The sequence below is a fragment of the Stegostoma tigrinum genome, chromosome 8, assembly GCF_030684315.1.
Source record: "Stegostoma tigrinum isolate sSteTig4 chromosome 8, sSteTig4.hap1, whole genome shotgun sequence".
NCBI lineage: Eukaryota > Metazoa > Chordata > Chondrichthyes > Orectolobiformes > Stegostomatidae > Stegostoma > Stegostoma tigrinum.
In genome coordinates, this window is record NC_081361.1 from 12,233,943 (window position 1) to 12,252,758 (window position 18,816).

General features: G+C 39.8%; 1 protein-coding gene across 2 annotated transcripts in view; it reads right to left on the minus strand.

Moving 5' to 3' along the window:
• atf6 (activating transcription factor 6) overlaps nucleotides 1-18,816 on the minus strand; it is a 305,742-nt gene that overhangs the window by 137,145 nt on the left and 149,781 nt on the right. For both annotated transcript variants that reach the window (XM_048539583.2, XM_048539582.2), the window contains one exon: nucleotides 5,273-5,357. In XM_048539583.2, the coding sequence (XP_048395540.2) occupies nucleotides 5,273-5,357 (85 nt within the window). The remainder of the gene's footprint in view (nucleotides 1-5,272; nucleotides 5,358-18,816) is intronic.

Below are 18,816 nucleotides of genomic sequence, written 5' to 3' on the forward strand. Positions count from 1 at the left end.
CAAAGACATAAACAGACTGAAATGGTACCAAAAGAATTTTGTTTTCCTGGGAAATGAGACAATACCAGAATAAAAATGTTGAAAACCAAAACTGACAAAAGGTGACAACGAATGTGTAAAACTGAAAAAACAAAGCTCTTCCAATCACCATTTCCTCATATAACATATCCTATGGAGAGGAGTAGGAAATGAACAACAAGTAAAACTTCAAATCTTTGGCTTACAGGGAGAAGATTCCAGCAAGGACTACAAGGGTAAATCTGGTCTTAAAAATAAATTTTACACAAGCTTGGCCAGAACTTTTTGGGAAAATGAATCCAAAACCACAAACATTGATGGATCATTTATTTTGAGTCAGAGGCTATTAACATTAGATTGCTGTAAACCTTGAAGCTCTTTTGAATACAGTAAATATTTGCTATAATTGATGCAAACATCATAGTCAAGTGTTGTAAGCCATTGTTAGGTCATATTCATAATGATTCATCTTGTCCTCCAGATTTATTCTGAGAAACTGAACAATAGCATTCTTCATTGTTTGGTCTTGCCTACCTTCCATTGCCAAGGATTATAAAATATCAGTTTACTAATTTTTCTCAATCTCTACAAATTTTTACACCTTATGCCATGAACAATGGTCCCAGGCTGGGGGAGGGGGAATTATCCAGTGAAACATTCTCCACTTCACAGAGAAGGTGTTGTTATTGCAAAAAGGCAGTAGTCCAAGAAAAAAAGTTGAATACTGAAATCTGACTGGACAAAGTTTGCAATCTGTCCATCTTTATGGTTAACAATTTGTATATACAATGTAGCATTAAAGCAGAATTTTTAAAATGTGACAGATCCACCTAATTTATTTATGAGGCTTCATAATGTATTTCAGAATCCATTACTTCAAACTAATACCTGCAATGTAGATGGGCAACAGATTACAGTTCACTATTCCTTCAAAAGCTGCCATAAACCATCTGGTCTGGGACAGCAGTTGATATATGAACGCAACAGTCGAGAGAAGGCAAATCTCTTTCATCCGAGGTTAACGTGTGTACGGAAGGCTTCTGAGCTGAACACTAGAAGTTGTCTTACGTAATAAGGAAGTGCTTTTCAATAGGAGATTGATACACTGAGCATGTGGGGTTCAATTATGAAAATTAATAAAGTTAGTTGGGTAAAGTGTTCTTGTGATGCTGAAAAAAATAGCTTTTCTTATGTAATGCCATTATCCATAATTTAACTGACAGGCTTTCTCATTTTATCTCATTTTTTGTAAAACTAAGTATATGATAAATCATATCAATTATACAATGAATACATCAGTAATTTTTCAGTTAGTACTGGGTCAGGAAAATTATAACTGGATTCATTTTTTGCTTTTCTGAGATTTCTGAAGTTCACATTGGTCTTAATTTACTAATACTGCATTCCAATTTAATACCACACAAAGCATTAATATTAAGCTTCTAATTGTTTTACAATGTTCAGCATTGTTTTATGGCTTTGGAATGTGTACCAAAGAAAATCTGTCAAAAATCAAACAAAAGTTTACTTTAATGCACACATGAATTTTGTACAATTACGAACAAAAATCTTGCATTCTCTTGTGTCAGAAATATCTGTCTTTTTGGAATCAACTCAAATTATGGTATTGGGTGGGCTTTCTTGTGGAGGAGGTTCATAGATTGCTTTGTATGGCCATCACTCCATACTTCTGAATGAACACTTTCCAAGGATGCGAGCTCCTATTACTTAAAATAAATGCAAGTATTGTTTGTCAGAGGACATTGTTTTTTAAATCCAAAATCTGACTGGACTAAGTTTGCAATGTATGCATCTTCAATTTGCACATATAATTTAGCATTAGAGAAGCAGAATGAAAAAGGTATGTAGCAGACCCAACTACTTTATTTAAATTTGCATTTTTTCTCAAAGTCATACTCTAATCTTTAGAAAGTTTTCCATCATGCCGAGCTTAAAAATTACATATGAAACTGGATGCAGGGCAGTAAATTGCATGGGCCTTGAGCATTTGCCCTCAATGGTTTGACACTTGTTTGACCGAAGATCAAGAAATTTCTTATTCTACATAGTTTTGGAAGATCCCTTTCTACAATATTTCTTATGACTGAGTATGCCATTCATGATAATTCAATGCGTTTTTGAATAAATTAATCTATACAGAAACAACACAAAGGGCTGGAAAAAGTCAGCAGGTCTAGCAACATCTGTGGACAGAAATCAGAGTCAATGTTCCAGGTCCAATGACCCTTCTTCAGAACTAATGGGAGCTAAGACAAGTTTTTTTTATTGAGAAGATGGGGGTGAGGGATAAGGAGTAAATGATAGATGAAGGTAGAGTCCAAACAGAGAATGAACAGTTGGACGGACAAAGGATTCGATAATGGTCAGCCCAGGAGGATGAATACCTGCTAATGAGGACTATTTATGACTATCAATGGGTTGTGTGTAATAGCAGACCATGTTATAACAAAGTCTGGTCTGTGGGGGTTGGGGTAAGGACGTGGGAGAAAGTGCTTCAAGCACTAAATCTGCTGAACTCTATATTGAGTCCAGCAGGCTAAAGAGTTTCCCAAGTGAAAAAGAAGATTTGCTGCAGCAAGCCTGAGACAGAGAAGGTGGCCAGGGAAAAAGGTGGTACTTTCAAATTGCAGGCAGTTGGAAGCCCAGGGTCTTTTTTGCGGACAGAACATTGGTGTTCTGCAAAGTGGTCACCCAGTCTGTGCTCCATTTCCCCTATGTACAGGAGACCACTGTGAGCAGCAAAAGCAGTAGACTAGATTGAGTGAAGTACAGGTAAAGCTCTGCTTCACCTAAAAGGTACGTTTGGGCCCTTGGATACTGAGCTGGGATCAAGTAAATGGTCAGGTGTTACAGGCAAAGGTACCATGAGGCTGTGGGTGTGGGGGTGTCGTGTTGGGAGTGAAGTGGAAGTGAACCAGGTGTACCAGAGGGAATGGTTATAGTGGAAGGCTGACAAGGGAGGGGACAGGAATGTGTGTCAGATGGTGGCATACTGCTCAAGGTGGCAGAAATGGTCACTAATAATCCTCTGGTTGTGGATGCTAGTGGAATGATAGGTGAGGACAAATGGGACTCTATCCGTATTGTAGGAGGGAAGAAGGGAATGAGGGCTAAAGTGCAGGAGATGGGCTGGACCTGACTGAGGGCCTTTTCAACTGTGGTGCTGAGAGATCCTCAGTTGAGGTTGGCGGGCATCATCAGAGCAGACGTGATGGAGACAAAGAAAGTGGGAGAATGAAAGAGTGTTTATGGGAAATTTTTTTTTTTTAAATCGACACAGTATTGACTCAGAATTTATTCCACACATTTAAAATTCTGTGGGTGGCTTATTTTAATCTGACATCTTAAGTTTTATTTAGTTATCATTTACAATTTTGAGTTCTGGACTCAAAATGTATAATGCCGTAGTTACAACAATTTGCCTTAACAATCAAAATTCAGATCTTGCCACCTCATAAGAATCTCTGAATTACAGAATTATTCATCACCTCTGCTCTCCAATCTCTCCCTCATCAAAGTCCTTCACAGGTTGAATATCCAGAACAACCACAAATGTGTTTTTATTTTACAAATTAGCATTCTCACAGCACGGTTTTGCACAGCAGGACTGGATATCAAGAACTGGTATGAGGCACAGGCACAAAAAATCCTTAAAATTTTATATGTGGTCCTACAAATCAACTAGATTCATGTGTCTTCTTTAGGTTTTAGCCTAAGTTGACTTGAGGTATATTGCAGCACTTATTTTGCTTTTATATTACCAGTTTCATAGCCATGAGATTCAGTTAACAATTTGGTCGTGTGTAGACACACCATCACACAAGAAGAGTAGATCTTAAATTCATATAATTCATCACATCAAATCTCAATTCCTCACTATTATGTAGTTAAAGCCTTCTCCACTTATGTTCAGTTTTCTAGTTTTAAATTTGACAAATTGATATTCATTTGCTAGGTTAAACTCTTAGCACATGACTCTGACAGTTCAGTTAACATACATTCTATCAACTTCTCTCAGTTATCAAATTACGAACTTCAAAATAGCTCAAACAACCCCAATTAGGTATGCTGCTCAGGGTCAATGCTCTTTCAATAAAGATTGTCACCAATAAATATAGAACATAGAACAGTACAGCACAGAACAGGCCCTTCAGCCCACAATGTTGTGCCGACCATTGATCCTCATGTATGCACCCTCAAATTTCTGTGACCATATACATGTCCAGCAGTCTCTTAAATGACCCCAATAACCTTGCTTCCACAACTGCTGCTGGCAACGCATTCCATGCTCTCACAACTCTCTGCGTAAAGAACCTGCCTCTGACATCCCCTCTATACTTTCCACCGACCAGCTTAAAACTATGACCCCTCGTGCTAGCCATTTCTGCCCTGGGAAATAGTCTCTGGCTATCAACTCTATCTATGCCTCTCATTATCTTGTATACCTCAATTAGGTCCCCTCTCCTCCTCCTTTTCTCCAATGAAAAGAGACCGAGCTCAGTCAACCTCTCTTCATAAGATAAGCCCTCCAGTCCAGGCAGCATCCTGGTAAACCTCCTCTGAACCCTCTCCAAAGCATCCACATCTTTCCTATAATAGGGCGCCCAGAACTGGACGCAGTATTCCAAGTGCGGTCTAACCAAAGCTTTATAGAGCTGCAACAAGATCTCACGACTCTTAAACTCAATCCCCCTGTTAATGAAAGCCAAAACACCATATGCTTTCTTAACAACCCTGTCCACTTGGGTGGCCATTTTAAGGGATCTATGTATCTGCACACCAAGATCCCTCTGTTCCTCCATGCTGCCAAGAATCCTATCCTTAATCCTGTACTCAGCTTTCAAATTCGACCTTCCAAAATGCATCACCATTTACCTCAAACATTCTCTCCTCTGTGTTTCATTACCACCACCACCACCAATGCTGCCCCTGTGGTGCTGTTCTTAGAATGTCAGAATAAATATGGTTCCTTTCTCAGATACTGCAGAGGAGATTTACAAACTACTTGAAAATATAAACAATCTGGGACTTTCCCTACCTTGCACATCTTGCAAAATTTTCATTTCTGTGATACATTGTCCAAGTCACCTGGACAAATTCACTTCTTTCAGGTTTTCCTTAAAAGATGAATTATTACTTGCCATTAAATAATCATGTAATGAATAATAACTGAGTACATGTGCCTTATCCATTCTCCAGTCAAGATGTTCACCTCCATAAAAAGAGCACCTACCACTCATTTTCATTGCTGGTAATACAAGAGACATTTTCGGTCTGGTCGTCTTATTATGGCTGATAGCTGGTAGCAACAGATGATCCTGAAATACAAACAGACAAATGTTGTTACAACATATGCTAAAAAAGATCAAAAATCAGGCTCAACCCTGCAGGTTTTAATGCCTTGCCCTCTTTAAAAATAATTTTAACTGCAAAGTACTTGCTGAAACCAAATGAAACTTTTTAGAAGTTTGATAAACAAAAACAAGTTATTTCTTCTCTGCATCCAGTGAAACATGAGAGACTGGAAAATGAGAGCTTTTTCCCCCCGTTTCCCTCTCACACTCTTAACTGAGTGGTCAGAACCCTTGTTGGGCAAGCATACTTTTGGCTTTTCAAAATTTTTACAAAGTAACGTTTCAACATTGAGAAAAATATTCCTGTTGTCTCCTTTTTACTGAGTACTCAATTTTTCTTTCCCAGTTCTCAACTGTCTTCCAGTAACTTTAATGTACTTTTATTAACCCCTCAATTCTGGTTTTAAAAACTTCACAGATTAAATCATCAAAACCTTGAAAAAGTGCACTGTGTTGCAGAAAGGACAGTGCAATAAGTACTTACATGGTTCCTACACAACGTAGAATATGACAAGATTACTTGGGTCTGTGGCAGGTGATAACAGAACCAACAAGGGGGAGAAACATACTTGACCTCATCCTTACCAATCTGCCAGCTGCAATTCTGGCCATGACAGTATCGCTAAGAGTGACTACCGTACTGTTCTTGTGGAGACAAAGCCCCGCCTTCACATTGAGAATAACCTCCACTGTGTTGTGTAGCACTATCACTATGCTAAATGGGATAGGCTCCAAACTGGCTTAGCAACTCAAGACTGGGCATCCATGAGGCACTGCGGACTATCAACAACAGCAGAATTGTATTCCAACATAATTTGCAACCTAACAGCCTGGCATCTCCCTGACTCAAATCATTACCACGAAGCCAGGGGATCAACCATGATTCAATGGAGAGCGCAGGACAGCATGCCAGATGCAGCACCAGGCATACCTGAATATGATAACAAAATGTGGAGCTGGATGAACACAGCAGGCCAAGCAGCATCTCAGGAGCACAAAAGCTGATGTTTCGGACCTAGACCCTTCATCCTCCAATGAAGGGATCTAGACCCGAAACATCACCTTTTGTGCTCCTGAGATGCTGCTTGGCCTGCTGTGTTCATTCAGCTCCACACTTTGTTATCTTGGATTCTCCAGCATCTGCAGTTCCCATTATCTCTGATACCAGAATACGAGGTGTCAAGCTTGTGAAGTTACCAAACAGGACGATTCTCAAACAGCAAAGCAACAAGTGATAGAGCTAAGTGATCCCACAACCAATGGATCAGCTCTAAGTTAAACAGTCCTGCCACACCCAGTCTTGAATGGTGGTGAACAATTAAACAATTCACTAGAGGAGGCAGCTCCACAAATATCCCCATCCTCAATGATGGATGTGCCCAGCACATCAGTGCAAAAGAGAAGGCTGAAGCATTCACAGCAATCTTCAGTCAGAAGTGCCAAATAAAAGATCCATCTCGGCCTCCTCCAGTGGTCCCCAGCATCACATAACAGTCTTCAGCCAAATCGACTCACTCCACATGATATCAAATGGCTGGAGGCACTGGGTACAAGTAACAGGCTCTGACAACATTCCAGCAATAGTACTGGAGACTTATGCTGCTCCCCTAGCCAAGCTGTTCCAATACAGTTACAACACACACCTATCCAACGTGGAAAATTGCCCAAGTATGTCCTGTACATAAAAAGCAGGACAAATCCATCAAATCAATTTCAATGACATCAGTCTCCTGTCGATCATCAATGCTGTCAAGCAGCACCTGGTAGGAAATAACCTGCTCAGTGACGCCCAATTTGGGTTCTGCTCAGCTCCTGACCTTATTACAGCCTTGGTTCAAATATGGGCAAAAGAACCGAATTCCAGAGGCAAGGTGAGAGAGTGACAGCCATTGACATCAAGGCTGCATTTGACCAAGAGTGGCATCACGGAGCCTTAGTAAACTGGAATCGATGAGTAACAGGGGAAAATTTTCCAGTGGCTACAGTCGTATGCTAAACATAGGAAGATTGTTGTGGTTGTTGGAAGTCAGTCATCTCAGCTCCAAGACATCTCTATAGATGCTCCTCAGGGAAGTGTCCCAGGTACAATCACCCTCAGCTGCTTCATCAGTGACCTTCTGTCCATCATAAGGTCAGAAGTGAGGATGTTTATCAATGATTCCATAATGTTCAGCACTGTACCTAAATCCTCAGATACTGAAGCAGTCCATGATCAAATGCAACAAGATCTGGACAATATCCAGGCTTGGTCTAACAAGTGGCAAGTAACATTTGCACCAGACAAATGCCAGGCTATGACCATCACCAGCAAAAGACAATCTGACCACCACACTTTGACATTCAATGGTGTTCCTATCACTGAATCCCCCACTGACCAACATCTTGAGAGTTATCATTGATGAGAAACTCAACTACACTCACTACATAAATGCAGTGACTACAAAAGCAGGTCAAAGGCTAGGAATACTGCAGCGAGTAACTCACTTCCTGACTCCCCAAAACCTGTCCACCACCTACAAAACAAAAGTCAGGGGTGTGATGGAATACCCTCCACTTCCCTGGTTGGGTGCAGTCCCAATATCACTCAGGAAGCTTGACACCATCCAGGACAAAGCAGTCCACGTGATTGGCACTACATCCAGAAAAATCTACTCGTGCCATCACCAACGCTCAGCAGCAGCAGTGTGTACTATCTACAAAATGCACAGCAGAAATTCACTAAAGATTCTCAGATAGCACCTCCCAAACACACAACCACTTCTATCCAGAAGGACAGGGGCAGCAGATAAAAGGGAACACCAACACCTTCAATTTCCCCTCCAAGCCATTCACCATCCTAACTTGAAAATATACTGCCATTCTTCATTGTTGCTGCGTCAAAATTCTCTAACTCCCTCCCTAATGGCATTGTTTGATTGATTGACTGATTTGTTCATTGTCACATGTACTGAATTCAGTGAAAAGCATTTTTTATGAGCTGTACAGGCAGATCATCCTAAGTAAATGATATACAGATCAAATAACTTAGAGGCATACACGTTACTTTGCACAGGGCGTGCACTAGGCAAGATCAGCGTGAGCAACATCAGCTTTATTCGAGGCTACAGCGTCTATTCATGAGTCTCACAACAGCCAGGAAGTGGCTGTTCTTGAACCTGCTTGTGCACGTGTTCAGGCTTCTGTATCTTCTGCTGAACAACAGAGGTTGTAGCAGATCATTACAATGGGTGCAATGGATCTTGGATGTTGGCAGCCCTTCCACAGCAGTGTGCCATGTAAATAAAGTTCATGGATGGAAAGTTAGCTTCTGTGATGGTCTCGTCTGTGCACACCACCTTCTGTAGGTTCTTACAGTCCTGGGCAGTGCAGTTGACCATACCCAGCTGTTCTGCACATGGACAGTATGCCTTCAATGGTGCATCCGTACAAGTTGGTGAGGGACCTTATGGATGTGCCAAATTTCTTGAGCTGCCTGAGGAAGAAGCAGTGTTGTTGTGCCTTCCTGACTGTCGCATTTACGTGGGAAATCCAGGACAGGTTGTCAGTTATCGTCACGCTGAGGAACTTGATGCATTTCGCCCTCTCAACCTCAATTCCATTCATGTAGATGAGGGCGTGTTCTCCTCCTTTCTTTCTTCAGAAAGAAAGTCAGTTCCTTAATTTTGCCAACATTGAGATTCTTCCTTCTGTATTTTCACTCATCATTGTTAGCTGTAAATCCCACTATGGCGGTGTCGTCAGTGAACTGCTGGATGGTTCGGCATTTCACGACATAGTTGTAGGTGTAAAGGGAGTACAGTAGGTCTATGAACAGCAGGTAGGCTGCAGCGAGTCAAAAAGGCAGCTCACCACACATTCTCAAAGGCAAATAGGGAAAGGTAATAAATGCTAGCCAGCCAGTGACCCCAACATTTGACAAAATGGTCTAAAAACATGATGCATACGCAAATTTTACCCTTTCGGTTTACATCATCCTATTCTAGAGTCTTCGATGACTTCGTGTGAAATGGACTAGACCAAATCCCCTCAAAATATTTTAAGGCAGCAGTCTAAACACTAACTTCTTCTTTTTTCAAAGGTACAAGCTGTGTTCCAAATGCAATTCAATTGCTAAAACTACTCGACATTAAGCAAAGCAGTCTTGAGTTTTACATCATTATTAAAATATGGACAAAATAAAAATAAAAGGATTGGCTTAACTCTAACTAATAAAGTACTTAACGAGGTAATAGATATATTAACCACTACTAATTAACTATTCCACAAACACATCAAAGGCAAATTTAGTAAAACAGATGGTCTCACATGCAATTCTTGCAGCAGGAAGAGAACCTCGGCTTTTAGGTCTATCAGAGAGAGGAACAGGAGTTTCCAATTCCAGCTTTAAAACCCCAGCAACTTCTGAAAACTAAAACCACAAGTCCTGGTTCTGTGGGAGCTTGACACCATCCATTCAGGCTCCTTTTACTGTTCCAACTTAAAAAAACCCAATGTCTGACAAGAATGGTGGGACAGCACAGTGGCTCAGTGGTTAGCATGGCTGCTTCACAACACCAGGGACCTGGGCACAATTCCACCCTCTGCGACTATCTACGAGGGGTTTGCATGTTGTTCCCATGTCTGTGCGGCTTTCCACCGGGTGCTTCAGTCTCTTCCCACATTCCAAAGATGTTCAACTTCGGTGGACTGGGCATGATAAACTGCCCATAGTGTTCAGGGATATGTAGGTTAGGTGTGTTAACTTTGGGAAATGTTGGGTTACGGGGAAAGGGTAGGGGGATGGGTTTGGATGGGATGCTCTTCAGAGGGTTGTTGTGTACTTGTTGAGCTCAAATGGCTTTTTTTCTACACTGTTTAGATTCTAAGTTGTTTATTTTAATGACTTTGAGCAGACTGCTTGGTACCTCAATCTCAACCTTTCTTCATAAAAAAAGGACAAAACACATCTCTTAAAGCCATAGCATTGTCACAATTGTGACCAAGGTGTAACAGGACAGACACATTTCTGGTATGTTAGTGTTTCTCAATTTAGCGAGATGTCTCAGTTAAGTAAATCCTGGGCATTAGCAAAGGTGTTGCAGGTGAACAGAAACACCTTTATGCAAAAATAAATGATAGCAGGAGTCACCTTCAAGTTCTCTCATCTTGAGCTAAATAAAAGTAGTCAGCTATTTTCTCACCAGTCACAAAAGGGGAAGTTGACCCAAATAAAAATCTATTTCCTTTATATCTCTCTAAATATTACTGAACTAGAGTTTCTCTGATAAAAACCGAAAGAACTACAGATGCTCTAAATCAGGAACAAAAACAAAGTTGCTGGAAAAGCTCAGCAGGTCTGGCAGCATCTGTGGAGGAGAAAACAGAAGTAACGTTTCCAGTCCGGTGGCCCTTCCTCGCAACACCTTCTGAGGAAGGGTCACTGGACCCGAAACTTTAACTGTTTTCTCTTCCACAGAGTTTCTGAGATGACTAAAATTCTGAAGAGTTTACTTACCAATCTAAACACTCAGACCAACATGCACTGAATAATGTGATATTTGTATTATGATTAATCAGCATGGTTCTATAATGACAGGCATATAAATGATATAACTAAAGTGACGGTCATTGTATCGTTACTTTCGTTATCAGACACCTGCACAATTTTTGAATGAGAATCTATTATACAACAACAACTACACAACACATTTGAAGTGAGGAAACTTCAGGGAAAGCCAAATTACTTTACTGAGATTTGGCAGACAATACCAGGAAAGTGACTAAGTTAGGGAAGGTGTTTAACTGTTGAGTTTGAGTGTAGGAACAAGACGGTATCATTTATTTAAGACATTGTTCTTTACAGCTGACAACACCTTGCACACAATTGTAACACATGATCGTATACAGGCATATCACAATCATTGAAGGCACTGACATCGCAGTAAAAGGAGATGGAATTATCAGAACCATGCCAGCTATTAAACGAGGATTGTATAAGGCTGCCCCATTTCCTAACATGTCTGCATTATACACCAGAATCAAATGCCATGAATTTAAATTTTAAAAAAATTCAAAAATCTTAGCCAAACTTGTTTAAAAACAAGCATCATCTTTCTTCCATCAGGACAGCTTCAACATTACTGCATATTTCCAATATAAAACACAGCACAATAAATAAATTCGAAACCCGTTTCAAATGACAGCATTTTCATTCACAAAAGGATTGAAAAATATTATTTGTTATTAGGTAAAGTAATAGTAGATTTCCACACAAAACTAGTCTTTTTTTTAAAAAAAGCAAAACTTCTCTCATTTTTAACTATTGTTCACCTTGCTGTTCCAGATTGTCAACATTGTTAAATAATGCCAAGGGAGAGTTTAAGAAAGGTTGCCACAATGAAATGTCAATAGCTTAGCTATCCAGATACTGACATTGTAATACAAAGCTCAGGCTCAGTAGAATTTTAGCATTATACTGAGATCTCACTGACCGAGTTTTTTGAACTGGCTGAAGATTCCTTGATCATGTACACTTGACATTTTTTGCTTTTTTGGCATAGGTGAAGATGTAAGCCCAAGTATATTGAAGACACAAAGCACAGCATGGGTGAAGATGTAATCCTCTATAATTACTTTCCTTACACAATGCCAAGACACAGATTGTAGCTCTTTCTGAAGGATGATACATTGCCTGAACCAGCATAGCCATGTGACTTCTGATAGCTTGAGCTGATACAGCAAAAAGTAGCAGCTGGCCAGCCAAATCATTGTTTAACTGCTGAGTGATGCAAGGCATAAGTCGGCATGTCAGTAAAAGCATGCAAACATATCAATGCTTGCCACTGCTTAATATGCAGGGTAGCCCTCCATATGAGCATTCCCGGGCACTGTGATGGGGAAGTAACAATGTCTGCACGCTCTTTCATCAAGAAGAAATGGTAATCGGCAACTTTGCACAGCAGCTGAAAACTTACAAAGTAGTTGGTGTATTTGAGATTTCCTTATGACATGGCCAGGATGAAGAGTTAAATCTTGCAAGAGGGTATTAGGGATGTGAAATTAACATCAATTCTAGGTTTTGAATGAATGAATGAATGTTTTAATTAAGTTTCAAATCACTTTTATCCAGTTAACCTTTGCCATTCTAAAATTCACTGGGCACTTTGTCAGGTCTAACTTTGATCATCTACCCTAAGATACTACCAACAAAATGTCCTGCTCAATTACACTCGCATTCAGGCTTCTGTTTTTCAGTGAAGTGTCAACCTACAGCCAACATAAATCACTGAACTTAACTTCACGTTGTCACTTCGGGTTTCACACCAACATAACACGAAGCAGAATCCATCTTTGGATGCAAATTGTCAGCTGATGTCACTACCCTCGGTAAAGGACAATGGTATTTGAGATGAAAGGGGGACGGAAATATGGAAGTAAATCTCATGTACACAATTCTTGTACACAGGTATATTATATAGGTTTTATCAATGGTTCCCCTTAACGGGTACTTTCTATTTTCAGAAGATATTTTCAATCTCATTAACTCCTTCACTGGGTAATGCAGTTATGACTTTGTGTGCATTGATGGACAAAAATATTTCAGCTGACATAAGCAGAATTAGAAAAATATTATCACACTCAACAGTTATTACTCAGTATTTCTCCAAATATTTCTCAATAACACCATTAAATTTTAAGTCACAATACGTTTGAGAAAGCATCAATTTTCTACATACCACAGTATTTAGAACAGTACAAGACAACAAGCATAAATCATCAAAAGTTTTTTTTTAATTGAACAATTAAAACATGCATCCTCACAGAAAAAAAAAATCGGCCAAAACAAATCATTTACAGACTGATGAAGTCACACCCGAACTGTTTCCAGTACATATTCTCGAAGTTGGAGTATATTAACACTTTTACTGCATCTTGATACATCAATCTCAGACTTAAATTTATTAATTGACAAATGTTCAACACGACAGCATTCAGTAGAAGTTTTCTGCATAGACCAGTTCCTGAATAGATGTAGACTTAAGCTAGAGATGCTACAGCCATTTATTAATGCTCATTAAAATGAATTATTATCAATACATTGTTGATTTATTAACCACGTTTCCTGTTTCTGCTGCTGTTCATCAGTTCTAGGAATGAAGGTGGGTGTTCATCCTGAGGTGAGGAAGAAATGTGTCCCTGTGACCATTTTGTTCGGTTTTCTTTTTTTCTTCTTTTCAAAATGCTTGCTTCATTCTTTCATTTTTTTTGTGGCAGAGGGTGGGATGAAGACATCTTCATCAGGGCCCAGAGCATGGTGGCGGCTGGTGATCCCACAACAGGTCCTGGAGGATGTTAGTGAGGTGGCTAATGAGCCCAGAACAAGATCTGGAGAACGATGGTGAGGAGAGTGAGTCTGGAGTGGAACTCTGGAATTGGCATTGAGGTGGTGGCTGGCAGAGGGGGAAATATGGGGACTCAGTGTTGGCTGGTACATCAGTGAAGGCTTGTAGTGTCTTCAGCATGGAGATGGTTTTGGCCAAGCATCTGGCAGCCGGGATTCCTTTGGGCAGCTATTTTGACATCGTCTTTCCTGGGATTGGCAATGAAATCAGCCCTTGGGCTGACTTCTGCAAAGCCTTCCAACTCGATATTCCATCAGCCCAGCATGGTGGTATTGCAGTGGTACACAGTCTCTCCTGGAGCCAAGATTTGGGAACTGAAATAAGCTGGACTTTGTCTTCATTCTTTTAAAAAGTTTTTTTCTTATCTACGCCTTCCGTTGTTAATATCAGTGCCATGGTACGGCAACTTAAACACTTTTCACTTTTTCTTTATAAAAGAATGATTATAAAGTTTGGGATTAGATTTGTATGGTCCAGACCAATGTCATGCACAGATTGTGATAAACACTACACTGGACAACCAGATAGGAAATTAACAACAAGGGTACATGAACACCAATTGGCTACAAAAAGACACGGCCAAAATCTCTCTCTACATGGATAAGAAGGGCCAATTTGACTAGGACAGCACCAAGATCCTGGGACAAGCAAAGCAGAGACAGGCACAGGAGTTCCTAGAAGCCCGGTACTCCACAAAGAAAGCCATCAACAACACAGAACTCGACCCCAGATACACAACATTGTGAAGAAAAACCGGAAGTGAGGTAATCCAGCTCAAGGGCTCTGGAGTTTAAAAACTATGTGGGAAAACACAACGGCGCTTCACTGGAGGCTGCACTACTGATGTTACCTAGCAGGGTAATGAAACATCTGCAGAACACCAAACCAACTTGGCAAGCCAACCAACAACAATAAATGACTATTCTATTCCACTCTAGCAATTTGTTATATCAGAGGCTGTCCTTTTTTTTCAACTCCTAATAACGCAAATGCAACTGTTTTCTCCTCTTTGCTGCCTCTCTCTTTCTTCTCCTCCCTTTGCACCTTCTTGCTCTCCCACTACACTTGCTGCTTCCTAGTCTCTCCTTGCCTTCCCAACCCACCTACCCACTCCCTGTCTTCCCATAAGCCATTTGGAACTTTCATGTCTCCCCCACACCCAGTTGTGGCTCCCTCCATTTGTCTGGTTGGAGTGGAATATTGCAGAATAGAGGGTTGAGAGAGAGGAGGGAAAAAAATACAAAATGGCTTACAAGACAAGACAAAGTTTCAAATTCTTGAGGTTTTTTCTTACTTTGGGCAGAGACTGGTCTTTGCAATCAATTTGTTGACTGCCATAGGTCGTTTAAGTGTTTTTGATAATCAAACTTATTGTACTGCATTGGATAAAATGGAATAGTACTGCTTTTGGTTTTCTCCTTGTTGAACAGCAATACCATCTCAGGTATATACTCCCCAAGTACTTGGAACGGGTCCCACTGACCGTGAAGCCAAATGACTATGAACATTTCTTTTGTGGTATTTAGTGTGTAACTCTTATATTGCATGTATGATGTTTCAGTTTTAAATTTCAGAATTGTATCAATGTCCTCCAGCATTTATTGGCCCACATTCTATTGCGGGAGGGGTCAATGGCCTAGTGGTATTATCACTGGGCTATTAATCCAGAGACACAGATAACATTTTGGGGACTCGGGTTTGAATTCCGCCATGGCAGATGGTGGAATTTGAATTCAATAAAAGTATCAGGAATTAAGAATCTAACGATGACCATGAATCTATTGTCAATTGTCAGAAAAACCCATCTGGTTCACTAATGTCCTTTAGGGAAGGAAACTGCCAACCATACCTATTCTGGCCTACATGTCACTCCGGACTCACAGCAATGTGGTCGACTCTGAACTGCCCTTTGGGCAATTAGGGAGGGGCAATAAATGCTGCCTAGCCAGCAATGCCCTCATCCCATGAAATGAATTTTAAAAGTTCAATTTTTGACCAAATTTGCTCAAATTGGAGAGAATACTGCTTGAATATGTAATTTAGTATTCCTGTTGTCCTTCTTACTGTTAATTATTTTCTTGTAAAAGCCAATGTCTACTTTAGTAAAATTAGATTTTCATCAGCTACCTGTTAAATATGGCAAATATATTTATTCTGACCATGATATGTCTGTAAACGTAGAGATGTGTGCGACAGCTTTAATATTGAGCATCAACTGATAAAATAAACAGTTGTAGTAAGATTTGAACTTCTCACCAATAATTTCCCACCTCCTCTAATTGGAGGATTTAAACATTTACATTTGAGATTACATTGGTGCCTTTGGTTCATGGCACATGGAAATCTCATCTTTTAAACTGTTCTACTCTTAACTTGTTAAATTGGCATTGTCTTACTCAATGAGAAGCAAATAAATTATTTTCATACTGTACTGTAACCATGAAGTATTTAGTTAGAGGTCGTTTAACAAAAAGCCTTTCTGTTGCAAATTAAGAAGTTGCGCCCTGTCCTAAGTAACGTGACCTACACCAAAATTATGAATGCTGATGGTTTAATGCCTTTCAACACTGATCAAAATTTTATCATTCAAATTTTGAAGAACATGATATCACCTTAATGAAACATACCAAATTCTTAGGGGCTTGATAGGGTAGATGGGGAAAGGATGTTTCCCACTAGGGGAAAGAATCTAGGACCAGAGGGCATAATCTCAGACTAAGGAGTCACTCAGTTATATCAGAGTGAAGAAGGATTTTTTTTATCTCTCAGGTGGTAGCTAATCTGTGACAGCAGGGATCTGTCTAACGTTGATGCTTGTTAGTTCAGCCACGTCAGCAGAGATCTTTCACTGTCACAGCTGCTTCATATAAGTTCTGGAAAGCTGTTTCCATCTGTGCACAAATTGCAACCATTCTATCTTCTTATTTTTGTCATTCAAAGCTGTTGGTTATTAAGATTACAGTAGCAGTCAGTTCAACCTAGGTTAACCCACTATATGAAGGGTGAGTGTTAAAACGTCACTCATTCTCAACAACAACCCTTTTCCTGGGTCTCTCAGGTTAAGTCATTTCAACTGCTTAATAATGTGCTAACTGTGCTTTTAAAAAAAATCCATTTGATGAATATAAAGAAGAGGAATTCACCAGTATTTGTACAGCTCCAAACAATTTAAAATAAAATCTTGCCAGTTTTATGGTAAACCAAAGCCTTGCTCACTGAAGTGGCCATATCAGATTTCATGGTACCAAAAGAACATGGAGTTCTCCCAATCTTTCAGCCAACAACTGTCCCTCAACCAACACACAGAAGGGAATCTTGCGTGGTTACTTACATCCTTGTCAGTCACGGGACCTTGTTGTGCAGAAATTGGCTGACTCAATTCTCTAGATTACAATAATGACCGCTATTGTCAAATATTTGATTCACTTGAAGAATTTTGAAATGACCTGAAAACACATTCTTTTCTGGGGAGAACAGGTTTCATGGTCTGATCTTCAACATTCCAGGCAACTGTCTGTCTCTAATTGCAGATCATGGTCAATTCTTGGAAACCTAAGCTGGCATTATTCCTTGCAATTCCTGGCTCAGGCGCTAAAGACCATCAAACCTCCAGACTTGCAAGTCTCTCAGTAAGGTGAAGCTGTTTCACGGTTTTGAGATGCCTACCTATGAAGAGATGCAACAGAACTAATTTGGCTTCATTCCCCCACTTGTGCATACGGTTTTCACAGCTAACAGCAATGCTATGGAATGGAAGTAAAACCAAATGGGGCATATTTCACTGCCTCCTAACAGGAGGGAATCTTCTGAATTATTAGGCCACTCATTGTAGATAGGTTAGCCAAAGACAATCAGAAAAATGGAAGATGTGGAGATTACAATCTAGTGTTGAAAAGTATGTATCAAGACAGTCTTAGACATGAGCCTTTTCATTGTTGGCTGTTTTGGGAAGAAACAATGAGGGCCGTCACTGGTCTGTTTTGTCCATTTAACTTTGGATGAAAGTGTCTTAAGATGAGTGAAACAATACTAGCATGTAGGAGAAATTGTCTACTTCACTAACTGCACGGAAGAGAAATAACTCTTCAAACTGTGTAGATTCAACATCTTGACATGGGAAAGCACTCCTAGAAAAGGACTATGGTTTATGCTTCCGCACAAAATAATACGGGGAGATTAATAAATTTAAATTTAAACTCAGCTATGCTCCCATAAAGTAAAATGTTTAGTGCCAAACTGGTAGAAATGATCAGATAAGCGTAATGTGATTTGAACACACCAAGATCACTTGATTTGTTTTAGTTACCACTGATATCAAAAACAATAATGAATTACAGAAGAGAAAAATACCATGCTTTTCGGAGGAAGAAAAATCAAGATGGCAATGATGCTTGAATATGAAGATATACAAGGAAATGCCCAAACATAACTACACAGGATTCGAGCAACAAATGCAGACAGTGCTGGATAAACTCAGAAGGTCTTGTAGCATCTGTGGAGAGATAGCAGAGTTAACATTTCTAGTAATGAACCTGGAACATTAATTCTGCTTTCTCTCCACAGATTGTGCCATATCTGCTGTCTTTCTACAGAAATTTCAGAACTTCAGAATCCAAAGTTCTTCGTTTAATTTCATTTTAATATCAATGATTGAGCAAATAAATCGGGGGAAAAGTAAACTTTCTGGTAAAAGCAAAACCATGTATGGTGACTGAATTCAGTTTCAAATAACATGCATTTTAAACTTTGAAGGATTTTAAACTTAAAGATACCAAGATGTCCATCATTTTGTTTTCAACATCGGTGCTTGCTGATTAAACTATGTTTTTTTGATTGACAGTATGCAGGTAGGCATTTCTACAAAGTGAGCATTTAATGCCCATGCTGAGGTGGTGACAAGCTGCCTTCTTGAACTACTATAATCTGACAGTGGTTTCAAACAGGGAGTTGCAAGATTTTGACCCAGCGACAATAAGGACTTGTGATATACTTTCAAGACAGAAACATGTGACTTGGAAGGCATCCTGGAAAGGGTGATGTTC